The sequence below is a fragment of the Megascapheus bottae genome, chromosome 5 (assembly GCF_031878675.1).
Source record: "Megascapheus bottae isolate mThoBot1 chromosome 5, mThoBot2.hap1, whole genome shotgun sequence".
NCBI classification, from domain to species: domain Eukaryota; kingdom Metazoa; phylum Chordata; class Mammalia; order Rodentia; family Geomyidae; genus Megascapheus; species Megascapheus bottae.
In genome coordinates, this window is record NC_143513.1 from 79,713,171 (window position 1) to 79,725,932 (window position 12,762).

At 36.3% G+C, this 12,762-nt stretch overlaps 1 protein-coding gene across 1 annotated transcript in view; it reads left to right on the plus strand.

The window, feature by feature from the left end:
* Cntnap2 (contactin associated protein 2) overlaps positions 1-12,762 on the plus strand; it is a 1,438,942-nt gene that overhangs the window by 469,111 nt on the left and 957,069 nt on the right. The window contains exon 3 of the mRNA XM_090332259.1: positions 4,375-4,568. Coding sequence (XP_090188385.1) covers positions 4,375-4,568 — 194 coding nt within the window. The remainder of the gene's footprint in view (positions 1-4,374; positions 4,569-12,762) is intronic.

A 12,762-nucleotide genomic window follows, 5' to 3' on the forward strand; every position in this document is an offset into this window, starting at 1 on the left:
TTTTCAAATGAGACCGGAGTCAGCTTTAGCCTCAGGAAACTTCCATTCCTTAATCTTCCTGCAGAGTCAGACACCTCAGCTGCGTCTGTGTGCTCTGGATCTCAACACCAGGCAGGCCTCGGCTTCAGCCCTCTTCACTGCTTTGCATTTTGGTTATATTTCTTGTATATGGAGATGCCTATCTTATATTGATCCCGGCTATGCCTTTTCAATTTTCTTTTTATCTATCTTATCTAAAAATATTGTATATTTGAAGCAGAGGGAGACCTCAAAGCCTGAACTCATAATGCTATCTTGCCTGGAGTCTTCTTTTCAATTTATTCCTTTCATCTGATACACATTTCTCTCAGTTTTTAAAGGAACTTCTCTTCTTAATTGATTGCTTTTTTTCTTTTCTTTTCTTTTTTTTTTTTTTTTGCCAGTCCTGGGCTTGAGCTCAGGGCCTGAGCACTCTCCTTGGACTTTCTCAAGGCTAGAGCTCTACCACTTGAGCCTCAGCACCACTTCCAGCTTTTTCTATATATGTGGTACCAAGGAATCGAACCCGGGTCCTCGTGCATGCTAGGCAAGCACTTTAACCACTAGGCAAAACTCCCGACCCTGATTGTTTTTTTTCTTATTTTGCTATCTTACTTGAATCTAAACTCTCAGGACAGTCTGTGGTGGTGTCACACTGACCACCTGAGCCTAAGCGCTGTGTTGACTCAGGCCCCACTGTGGAGACTCAGGTCTCCAGGAGGGACATCTCACCCTCTTTTGTTCCACCTCTGTCCTCTCTTCAATCAGTGACGCTGATTTACAAACAGCAAAGCAAGAGTAGCTATCACCCGACCTCCAAGCATCCATTTCATCCTAAGGTTTGAGTGTCACATGTTTTTCCAGATTCCTTCTTGTAAGGTAATTATGCAAGTATCTGTGATAGAATAAATAGCTAGAATACGAATTCCATGCATCTTTACAAAACAAATAAGCATGCACTTAGACATACACCTTTCGCATGCAGGTGCATGCACACACACACACACACACACACACACACACACACACACACATCAGTGTTAAGAGAGAGGAGAACAGATAAACTGAGAGACAGGAAACTAAAGGAATAGCATTCTCATTGTTTATTAGAGAGAAAATTCTGTAGTAAGGACACATCTTTTGAGACACTACACTAAAACACTCATTTTGTACTTATGTAATTTTGGATCTATGACCTCTAAATTTAAAACAACATCTTATGCAGGATCCTGAGTGCAAACCCTGGTGTGTACATCTTATGCTCCCTTTCAAACTAATATTATATGCCCATCCAATGTCAATGTCTCCCCGTCTCCTGTTTTCCATTTCTTCTTCAATTCCTTCTCACCACTAAGCACTGACTACACCATGGGAACACTATACTTCTCCCATGCTATTTCCCAGAGCTGCTTGTGTAAGACACTGCCTTTTTATTAATTTTAGATTGATAGAGGTTAGGAACATCACAAGCCAAATGAACAAGCTAATCAACGTCTTCAAACTCTATGCTTGATAGGGAAAAAGGAAACATTTCATTGATGGATCCACAATGCTCTTGGTACAAGGCTAACATTTTCTCTCCCACAAAAGTTCCTCGTAATTTGACATACACACACACACACACACAGAAACACACACATCTTGGAAAAAGTAAACTTTTACTTATATTTCTTTGCTTTTAGAATTAGCTTCCTTTAAAATTGGCAATAAATTCTATTGTTTTAAAAGCTAAAAGCTATGCAACAAATAAATGAGACTAAGAGGCTATCTGTTTTAATTGCCTACTTACCAAAAATGCATTAAAAAGTGGATAACAGAAGAAAAATGTTACTTTGGAGTATTCATTAGTAAGGCAATAAGGAAAAATATTAGAAATTTCACTAACAATTTGGACATAATTCCACTATTCCCCTTATTTTCCTAATTACTTGTTGGCTTCACAAAATTATTCTATAGCTTTGGAAACACATAGATACAATTAAACAGATATAGATAGAACTTTGCTATGCAAATTGACTTATATTTCTTTTGGGAACTGTATGTCTAACAAGGAAGAAAATGTCTATTATCTCCTGATAATGGAATATATGGTTATCCTCCAAGCTGACCTGAGACAACCCTGCAATTTTAATTGAATCTAGAAAACAGGGAGTGGATAATATTGGACTATAGGAAATAGACATTGCAGAAGGACAAAAATCCTTACTTGGAGATTACACACAGCAGTAACTCTACCTACCAAGAACATGGTCATATGAACAGTCTGAGTTTCAAACTCAAGTTCAAAGCAAGGTTGATAGTCTGCTATAATGCCTATTTGCTATTTTTCTAGACCAGGTTATCATTTTAAGGTTTTACTCTGTATTATTTTCTTATCTCTATTAAGATATTGCACTTTCTTATAAAATATTATGTTTGTTAGTTGTAGAATTAATTTGAAATCCCTGTTTTAGGGTCTTGGTCTGCTAATTCCATCCTTCCTGTTATTTACTGGATCCATTTTTGTTATTTAGTCACATGGTTCTGCGTTTTCAGTGGTCTAATGATTTTTTATTGTATTTTATCATCGGGATAATGTAGAGTGGGTCCATTTCTTCTTGAACCTTGATACCCCTTCTCATGTTTTTGTCCTCCTTTCCCTCCCCTAATTTTTTTTCTTTTAACGTAACTCTGAACACTATGGAATCATGGTTAGTGTCTAAACTTTCATGGCCTTGATTACTGGCTTTTGTTTGAGTAAGAAGCTAATTGGTAGGTCAGATTGACCTTTTCCACCAAAGTTTTTGTTCAGTTATATACAGAAGGGACCTTATTCATTAGATCACATTTTTTTTTCCTTTTTCTGGGATGTCTACTGAATGATTGCACAGTTCATCAAGGCCCCTCACACCCACCTAGGCTGAAATCAAATTGACCCGGCCTTGTGCAATGTCTGGTTTTTGTTCCATTTTCCCTCCTCCCCCCCAATCTTGTGGCATCTTGATCTGCCAATCACAGCATAGCAGTGATCCAGTGTGCGGAAAGTGTTGATTTGGGTAGTCCCTGAGAATGTTTCTCATCTCTTTGTTCACAGCTCCTCCCTTACTGGGACTCTGTCCTACAGTTTCTAGCTTTCTTAGTAGCTCTGAACTCTGACCTGTCCACCTCAGTGATACTTGTCCTCTGGGTCCTGAACTAGAAAGTGAATTCTGCCCAAAGTCCAAGCCAAGGTCTTACATCATTTACTCATGTGGACTGGGCTTTGCCTGTGATCTACACCCAGTTTTACAGATTTCTTTTTATAGTTTTCTAATTGTTTAGAAATCTTATTTACTTATGACTGACCACAAGAAAAAGTGAACCATATAAACCAGTTAAATGAATGACATATCTGTAATTGCTTACAGCATGATTTTATTATGATCATTTTCATAGAATAGTTTCCAGCTTTTGAGTTCTCTTTTTAAAACATGGTATATATATATATATACATATATATATATGGTGTCACACTTTACACTGAATTCTTTGTTGAATATTTTTCAATCATTGTTTTTCCATTAATCACTGAACTGACCTTCAAAAGGATACCATCTCCCAGTGGAAATCATGCCACATATTCTCATTTATCTGCAACAATAATTAAATGTAACTAGAAATTGAGTGTCTTTGTTCCATTAGTATCATTTCTCTAGAACACATTTTTCATTCTTATGATTTGTTAATTGGTCATACTTTACTAAAGGATCTTTCATTGTAGTAACTCAAATTACTTTCTTAGAATTATGGTTATCAAGAGACATTTGCTCTGTTTCTCTTAGTTGGTAAACACTGCATGAATTCCTGTGTACTTCTCCTGGATTCAGGACTTTAATGTAAGATTAACCTTTATTTTAAGAAATATAGTGCTAATAATCCTTAGATTCAACTTCTTAAGCAAAACATATTTGAGAGCTGCTTATAATTGGTTTTTATTTAATTTATAAATTGCTACAAAACAAAAATCTTATGTGAGGGAAGGGAATGAGTTACATATTTTTTCTAGTGATTTTAGCTAAAGAGTTCATGGTAAATTGATCAACCCTCAGCCAATTAGACTTTGACATGTGCTAATAAGATCTAATTGAGGAATTATGAAGACATTTGCTCAGGAGAAAATGAGCACATAATTACACCATAAAGAGGTTAAAGAATCAATGTTACCCAGCTGGAAGAATATTAGTTGAAGTCCCAATGGCATCTATAAAGGACACTTCATAATATATCAGAAAAATACAGCACTGCCAACGCCAATTAGGTATGTAAAAAGAATCCACTTTCAAGTGTACAAGTTCAACTTGAACTACTCTTGTTCCTCTCTGTGTCTTCCCACTTCAGGTGCTGGAGGATGGTCCCCATCCGACAGTGACCATTATCAATGGCTTCAAGTTGACTTTGGACATCGGAAGCAACTCAGCGCCATAGCAACTCAAGGAAGATACAGCAGCTCCGATTGGGTGACCCAGTACCGAGTGCTCTACAGTGATACCGGCAGGAACTGGAAGCCTTATCATCAAGATGGAAACATCTGGGTGAGTCTTGGTTAGAAATAAATTGAACAGATGCAGAACAGAGGTGGAAATATTTGACAATAGCCAGGCATTTCCAGTGGTAAAGTACCCATGTCCTCGCATTCCTCATTCTTTCAGCTATATGTAGCTGCCAATATTTATCTATCCCAGCCACAGAAAAATTATTTATTATCATGTTTGAGAGCCTTTTTCTGAGACTGTGATTTCTATTTATTGCATAGAGTGATAAATTTCAATCTAGTATTTATATCACCTGAAGTTTTAAAGAACATAAATGCTCAGCATGTCCAGCATGAGATCAAAGTTTTGCTAGCAAACGGTATAAATAATGATACTGGTAAGTATTTTTAAGCCAGATACCTTCAGTTGGAATAAGATATTTATTAGATAGAAAAGAATATGACAAGTAGGATGTTTACTAATAAAATGATTTGTCCCTAGTGTGATAGTAGTTCAAATCCTTATGACAGACTTAAATTTCTCTTTGACCATGAAGGAATACAAACTTTTATTCATGTATTCATAAATTGTCTCAATTCTATTGAACAGCATTTGAATGCATCCTTTAATGTTAAATTTGGTCAGTTTGACTCATGTTAAATTTGGTGTCTATGTTAGTTTGACTATAACCAAAATCAAATAAAACTCATCATATTAAACAAAAAGTCAAAGTGCAGGCTAAAGAAGAGAAAGCTAAGGACCAGGAAGAAATGATTTGCTTTTGAAATTGTAACCTTTACAGAATTAGAGTACTGGATATTTCTAGAACAATCCAAGTAATTTTAGTGAGTCTCCACTTTAGAATTTGTACCTTGGCTGGTCATTTCTCCAGCAGGGTCTAATGATAGTAATATGTGAAATAAGGATATTTTGCTCCAGTAATATGACAGGTGTCTTTCCAAGTAGTATTTTAGAAATAACTCCTCTCAAGCTATAATTGTACCAGAGAATGTTTATGTACTAGAGTGTGTAACTTAGGAAGCAAAGCAGTTGAGAAAATGCCTGTTAGTAGAAATCTTTATCTCATAATTAAAAGCATTCACACCTCAGGCATAATTTATAGAACAGTGACTCTCAACACTGGATAGACAATGGATTCATCTGCAGAGCTTTAGAACATATGGTTGCTTATGTCCTAACCCTCAGATTCATGTTGAATTGGTTTAAAGTGTAGCAGGGACTTAGGGGCTTTAAAGCTTTCCAAGTGATTCTTTCCATATGGCCAACTTTGAGAACTATATTTTAGATTGGTTCCAGTCTCCAGAAAGGCAGTTTATAGTAAAAATAATAGTAAAATAGAAAAGTCTCTCTCCTTATAGTCTAATAGAGAGAGAGACAAGGACACTAAGGGACTAAGTAGCCAGCCAACCACACAGGAGACCAACTAACTGCGAATAATAATCAAGGTTTGAATCCCATAATCCTCCCAGAAAAGTTGCATTGCTCTCTTACCTATTGTGGCTTCCTATCCTAACAGCAGATTAGCATGCTGATAAATTATCCCAGGGGCTGAAAGTCATGTCTCCAAACTTCCTCCTGTTTTTGTAGTCTTCACTTCAAAAATAAAAAATACCCAAGTCTCCTCCTTTCTGGATGTGCTAAGATAGTGGTCAAAAGGTATTGGAACTTCAATTTACTTTCTCAGGTCCTCAACAGTCAAAGTGATTCACAGCATGACTGATGTAGAGAGAGAAACTGCTAAAGCTAAGAAAGGCATCTTTGTCCAGGATAACTTGGATTCTTTCAGTGGTATATACTACAAGGGAGATAAGTTTGTTCTGGCATATTATGAAGCAGGCCTGGGTTTATGACAATGCGTGTTTCTATTATCTTCAACCTTTTTGGTCTTCAAGGTTTCTTCTTTTACATCTTATGTTCCTCATTAAAAATCAGTGTGCTGTGTGCTGAGAAGTGGCAGAGACTATTTCTAGAAAAAAACTGAATTTAGTATTAATTATGAAATTTTAAAAATGAAAACAAGTTTGAGGTGAGATATAAATATTGCAAAGTACACAATTGCCAATATGCCTACCGTAATGAATCTATTATATATTTAGTATTCTGTAGTATTGATGTTTTAACCCTTACTACCACAAATAATAGTTCATGGCTTTGTGTTCTAAACTTCTGAAAGTTCATTAACTTCTGAAAGTTCTTGAGTACTTTATAGCTCTGTATTATTAAGTATAAAGTGATTAAAATTTATCGTTAACAATATCAACAAATGTACGACTTAGGCTATAGTTCATTAAAAGTGATAATTCAGAGCCAGGTGCTAGCTGTAATCCTAGTTACTCAGGAGGCTGAGATCTGAGAATCCAGTTCCAAGCCAGACTAGGCAGGAAAGTCTGCGAAACTCTTATCTCTAATCAACTACTCAGAAAAACACAGGAGTGGTGCTATGACTTAAAAAGAAGCTCGGGGACAGAGTGTAGGCACCCAGAGTTCAAGCCCCAGGACTCGCAGAAAAGAAAAAAAAAAGTGGTAATTCAACATACATTTTATTTTAATGTACTAAAAGAAAATTCTGACAAAGATCAAATAGCCTTCTCAGGGATACATTCTGTTAAGGTAAAAAGATTCAGACAATTTCAAATTTGCAAGTGAATGTAGTTCTGAGAGTGCCTTTTTTGCTGTTCTATAATTTCTGAGAACTTGAGCACAATGTGTGGTAATGTAAATTCAACCTTATTATTGTTGTTGCTATTGTTGTTTTATTATTATGTGTGGGCCAATCTTAGGATTTGAACTCAGAGCCTGTGCTGTTCCTGAGCTTCTTATTCTCAAGGCTAGAGGTCTACCACTTTAGCCACAGTGACACTTGTAGCTTTTTATTTTTGAGTAATTTATTGGAAATAAAGAGTCTCACGGACTTTCCTGTCTAAGCTGGCTTCAGACTATGACCCTCAGATTTTAGCCTCTGAGTATCTAGGATTATAGGTATGAGACACCTGTGCCTGGCTATTGAATATTATTCTTATCCAGTGTTCATGGCTATCCTATCTTTAACTGCTAGAAATAGATATACTAATTTTATATCTTAAATTCCCACATGAGTATCCTGAGTTGTCTTGTCATCACTGTATACTATATTAAAATAAACTAAGGCAAAGTCACATCGATGAGAATTACACTCTCATAAGAACTTAAAGTCAGTAATCTTGTATGCTGAAATGAAATGAGATCTTCAAAAAAATTCAATATAGATAGATTGGAATTGAAAAAATGTAACTAGCCAAATGTTCTCATCTCTGATAATATTGAGAAAAATACAACCTTGGATACATTCTTGACACAGAGGGCAATCCCTTCTCTTTAGAATTTCCTTTGTAATAAAACACAAGTATAGATAGATTGCATATACTTTCCACAACTAATTTGTATAGTTCTTGGTATTGTCTTCGGATTTCCTCTCTAGTAGAGAAAGAAATTTTTCTCTCTAAACTTTCTTATCAAAGTCCATGGAAGGAGACTGAGATCTGAGGAACAAGGTTAAAAGCCAGCACAAGCACAAAAGGACCTGAGACTCTTATCTCCAATTAACCTGTAGAAAATGGGAAAGTGGGGCTTGGCTCAAGGGTAGGGTGGTAGCCTTGAGCTGAAGAATTCAGGGACAGCGCCCAGGCCAAGTTCAAGGCCCACAGTCCACCAAAAAAAAAAACCCAAAAAGTCCATGAAACATTGCATTAAATTAAAAAATCGAGTAGATTTTTGCTAAGGCATGAATTTAAATAAAAAATTTAAATAAAATTAAATGAAAGTAAATATTAAATGAAATACTTTTCAAATTAAATTTCAAAAAATACTGGAGCAATGACGTAAGAATTTATTTATTAAATTGTTAATAAATAAATTTAAAATAGTAAGTAAAACTAAGTAAAATATTTAAGTAAAATCTGTAGTAAAATTTGTAGTAAAATTTTTAATAAAAATAAAATGTTTAATTTTTTAGTTAAAATAAATAAAAATTGTATTTTATTTATTTGGTAAATACTATAACAAACCATCTATTTTTATGTAATTTTAGCTTTATCTTTGATTTGGTATTTTATTTGATATTAAGAATTTCAGGTTTGGAGAAATGTCACATTTCCAAATTTGTAAAGCCTAGATCCAGTGGATTATGCTAGCTACTCAAGAGTCTGAGATCTGAAGATCACCTCTTAGTGCCAGCCTGTGCAAGGAAGTCTATGAGAGTTTCATCTCCATGTAATCAGCAAAAAGCCAGAAACAGAGTTGTGGCTCAGACAGTAGAGCACCACCAGCCTGGAGCAGTAGAGTAAGGGAGAATATATACAGGTTCTGAGTTCAAGCCCCAATAATTGGCACAAAAAGGAAAACAAAGAGACCTTACACCATTTTCTTTTGATTTACAAGCATAACGAAGACTAAGAAACCATGAATAAGAAAAACTATATTTGCATTATAATACAGACATTTATAGACTACGTTCCCTAAAATAAGAATCCTATATAAATTCTTCAGTGTTAACATTCCCTTGAACTTCTCAAACATACCTGAGTCAGGATCTTTGCAAAAATCTACTGGAGTTTTTAGGTATTGGTCTGTAATGATGATTTTTCATTGTGCCTCAACTTACTTAATTGTACATATCTGACTATTTTCTCATGAAGTGAGGAACTTAGAAAAAAAGTTAAATCTGGGCAAGTTACTGACATGTTTTCCAAATTAACAAATGGCAGAGCATGTCCAAATCCATTGCTAGATGGTTGCTCCAGGCTGGGCCCAGGACCCAGGGCTGGGAGACGTTGGTCTCTGCCAAGAGCCGTAGTGGTGCTCGCAAAGATAATTCGTTACCATTATGAAGGACTTACGTGCCATGAGGCATGGAAGGGGGTCACTGCTTCAACACGAATGGATTACTGTGTCCTATCATTTCAACCATTTGTTAGAGCTCTTGCTCTATTTTCCAAATCACTTAAAAAAAAATCTGTTCTCATTAGAAATGTGAAACACAAATGCCTCTCTCAGTTCAATAGTGTATTTAATCTCTCAAAGAAACGTGGGATTTTTCTGTGCACATGAAACTCAGAAAGAAAAGCTTCATGATGTCTCAATCATGCACCCTCCATCAGATAACAGCTACCACTTAACTAAATATACTAATGCAATTCTTTCACGGATAGATGAGACTTACTCTTCCTTGTTTATCTATCTATCTATCTATCTATCTATCTATATATATATATATATATACTATATGCATGATTTTTGTAGTCAGTTATTTGGAAAAAATAGCAGGCATGCATATTCAAAATAATTTTACAGATAGCTTATGGAGCAATAACACAGAATGATCCGAATTAAATACCTTCTAAAATAATCTTTGATATAAATGAAATAAAAAAATCTTTAGGACTTACATAGGAGAACTCAGTTTCCAAGGCAAACTTAAAATAAGCTTCTTATTTCTGTGAAATAGATTTTTTTTTTTTTACTGTTTACACCTCTCTTAGGCTGGGTGATAGCTTTAAAGTCTCATGAATTTTAAGAAGTTGGGTGGATTTTTCCAGATCCTTTTACATATAGTGTAATGCGTCTACTAGTGAATTTTGATCATTTTTCCAAGGACACATTTGTAAGGTGAGAGTCTCATTTTAATAGGCTACACGGTTTCTTCTTTGTCAATCTTTGAGACATCCAACATTGTTTCTGGTAGACTCATTCAGAAGCACTGGTTTTGTGTTAATAGTTTTCTAAAAATTATGGAAGATGATGATAACATGCTATAAATGATCTTGAACATATTTTAATATGTTCTATGAAGAAAAATGATACGGATTTATTTATTTCCTAAAAGCAGTCAAATAAACAATATATAATTTTGTACCCTCATGTGCATTTTCACCTAGTAGGTAAAATAGGAGATAGATACCCTCATGTGCATTTTCACCTAGTAGATAAAATGGGGGTTTTGTTGTTGTTGTTCTTTATGTTTCTTTTTTTGTTTGTGAGGTTTTTGTTTTCGCCAGACTAAGCAGTCAAGTCCAGGTTACTCTTATATCCAATTAATCATCGAAAATCTGAGAGTGGAGTGTAGCTCAAGTGGTAGAGTTCTAGCCTTATGCAACAAAACCTCTAGGCCAGTGCCAAGTCTTGAATTAACCCCCAGGATTGGCACCATCAAATTGTTTGCAGAAGATTTGAAAGGGTTCTTATCAACTACATTGAATATATAATTTTGTATCAGAGTTGTAGAATAGAGATGCTAATATTATTTTCTTATTATATAACCTGTGGACAATGTCAACTTCTAGGTACATGCAGGTTTATGTGATATGGTAGTTAATGGGTACCATCCAAGATTCTAAGTAAGAGGACAGCTTCCTTACTTAAGACCCATGTCTGTTCTTTGCATAGGGGCAACTTCATGGAACTGAGAGAATTCCTAAATAGGGAATTTAAATGGGCTGAACCATGGTTTTTGTGGACTACAATCTGCAGGCAGACAGATGAAGTGGTGGTTGAATTGTGAGCTAAGAATTAGGCCACACAGGCTAGCTATTATAATTTTATGCATTTAGATCTGAATTTGTGCAGTTTTCAATATTTCTCTAGCTAAATTTTCTCATCTGTAAAATAAGAGGGATACAGATTTATCTTATTTCCTTCAATAGTATTTTCCCCAATGGAGTTTGTTGATGTTAAATGAGTATTCCAGGCAGAGAGTTTAGAAACAAGCCTGGTACATATTAATTATTCATTTATTATTAAATTTCCCAAATATGAGATTTCTAGGTGCATTAAGGTAGCATATTACCTGAGCTCCATCCTTGAAATTTTAAGTGAATCTTTATCTGTTTCCCCATGAGCATACTGGCATGTGTGGTATATTTAATGCAGCCTGCTCTGTGCAAAACTCATTTTCAAGTATCACTGGGAGGATGAATTTAGTTTATTTCAGTTAAATCATGGACCTATTAAATGTCACTGAGAACTCCATGTTGCCATGCAAATGGATTTTTATTATTTAGGTGTCTAAGTAAGACTGCAATGTTTCGATTACACTTGCTTTTGTCACCTGAATCTCTGCAACTTCAGAATTGGAAGAACAACAAGCAAGCTAGTTTTATCCACCGTATTCCTCCATGCCTATGGGATCATTTAAAATCACAAGTTAAACACCCCCCCACACACGGGCATATCAATGTTCGCCTTGAGCTGGGATTATGTGCGTGCTGTTACCTTGAAAGCAGACAGCTCTCAGCTGAGGTCGACACGGGGCGTTCTGAGTGGAATGCCTGCCACTCACAGGATTCTGTGTGTGCACCAGCGGCTCAGAGCCACACGGGAGCTTGTTAAACTTGTAGGAAATCCCAGGCATACCCCACATGTTCCGAACCTGTGTCTACACTTTGACAATGTTTCCTAGTGATTCATAGAGAGTTTACAATACAGTCGGATCCTTTCATTACAGCAGGAGCAGGTCTGAGAAGGAAAAGTTAGACATGGCCCCTACCTACACGATATGGGAGATTTAGAGCTAGAATTCACAGAGCCATTGACCTTGGGTCAACAGCTACTGACTGACCACAACTCCTCACAGTGGCTTAGAGAATATGCAATCATGAAATCGTGAATGCCAGTGGCAAGCACATAAAGCTGTGAGGGGATTGTGGGATGCTGGGTTCTGATGGGGAGAGGCTGGCACCAGTTGTTTGGGGAAGGTAAAGAAAGGTGGTGGCTAAGCAGACAAAGAGCTGTGGTAAAGAGAAGATGAACCAGGAGCCTTCCCGAAACTTGGACTAGCTAACCAGGGAGGGCAGGACAGGCCTCTCTAAATCACTCTGCCTTTCTTCCTTCTTTACAGACAAACAAATAAAGCAATGACCTTTTGGGGGAAACAAAGGGCAAATCGCATCTTTTAAGTCAGCAATGTTTAAACAGCACAGTGTAAATGTCTGACTCTCCAAGAAGTTTGGTTGGGGTTGGTGCATTCTCACAGGGTACCTCTTCATCTCTGGTATGCTCATGTGCCAACTAGACAAGAGCCAGCTAGACAAGAGCTTACCTGTGGGCTAGGCAAAGATGAGCTCGCTTACTCAAATCTGAGTCTCAGAACAGGTAGACCAACCCCACCCCTCACTGTGGTACCAAATACCTAGCGTGGTTCTACGAGCAGGACTGTCCCTCTATTGACTCATTTTGACTGAATGAAAACAATACTCAATTC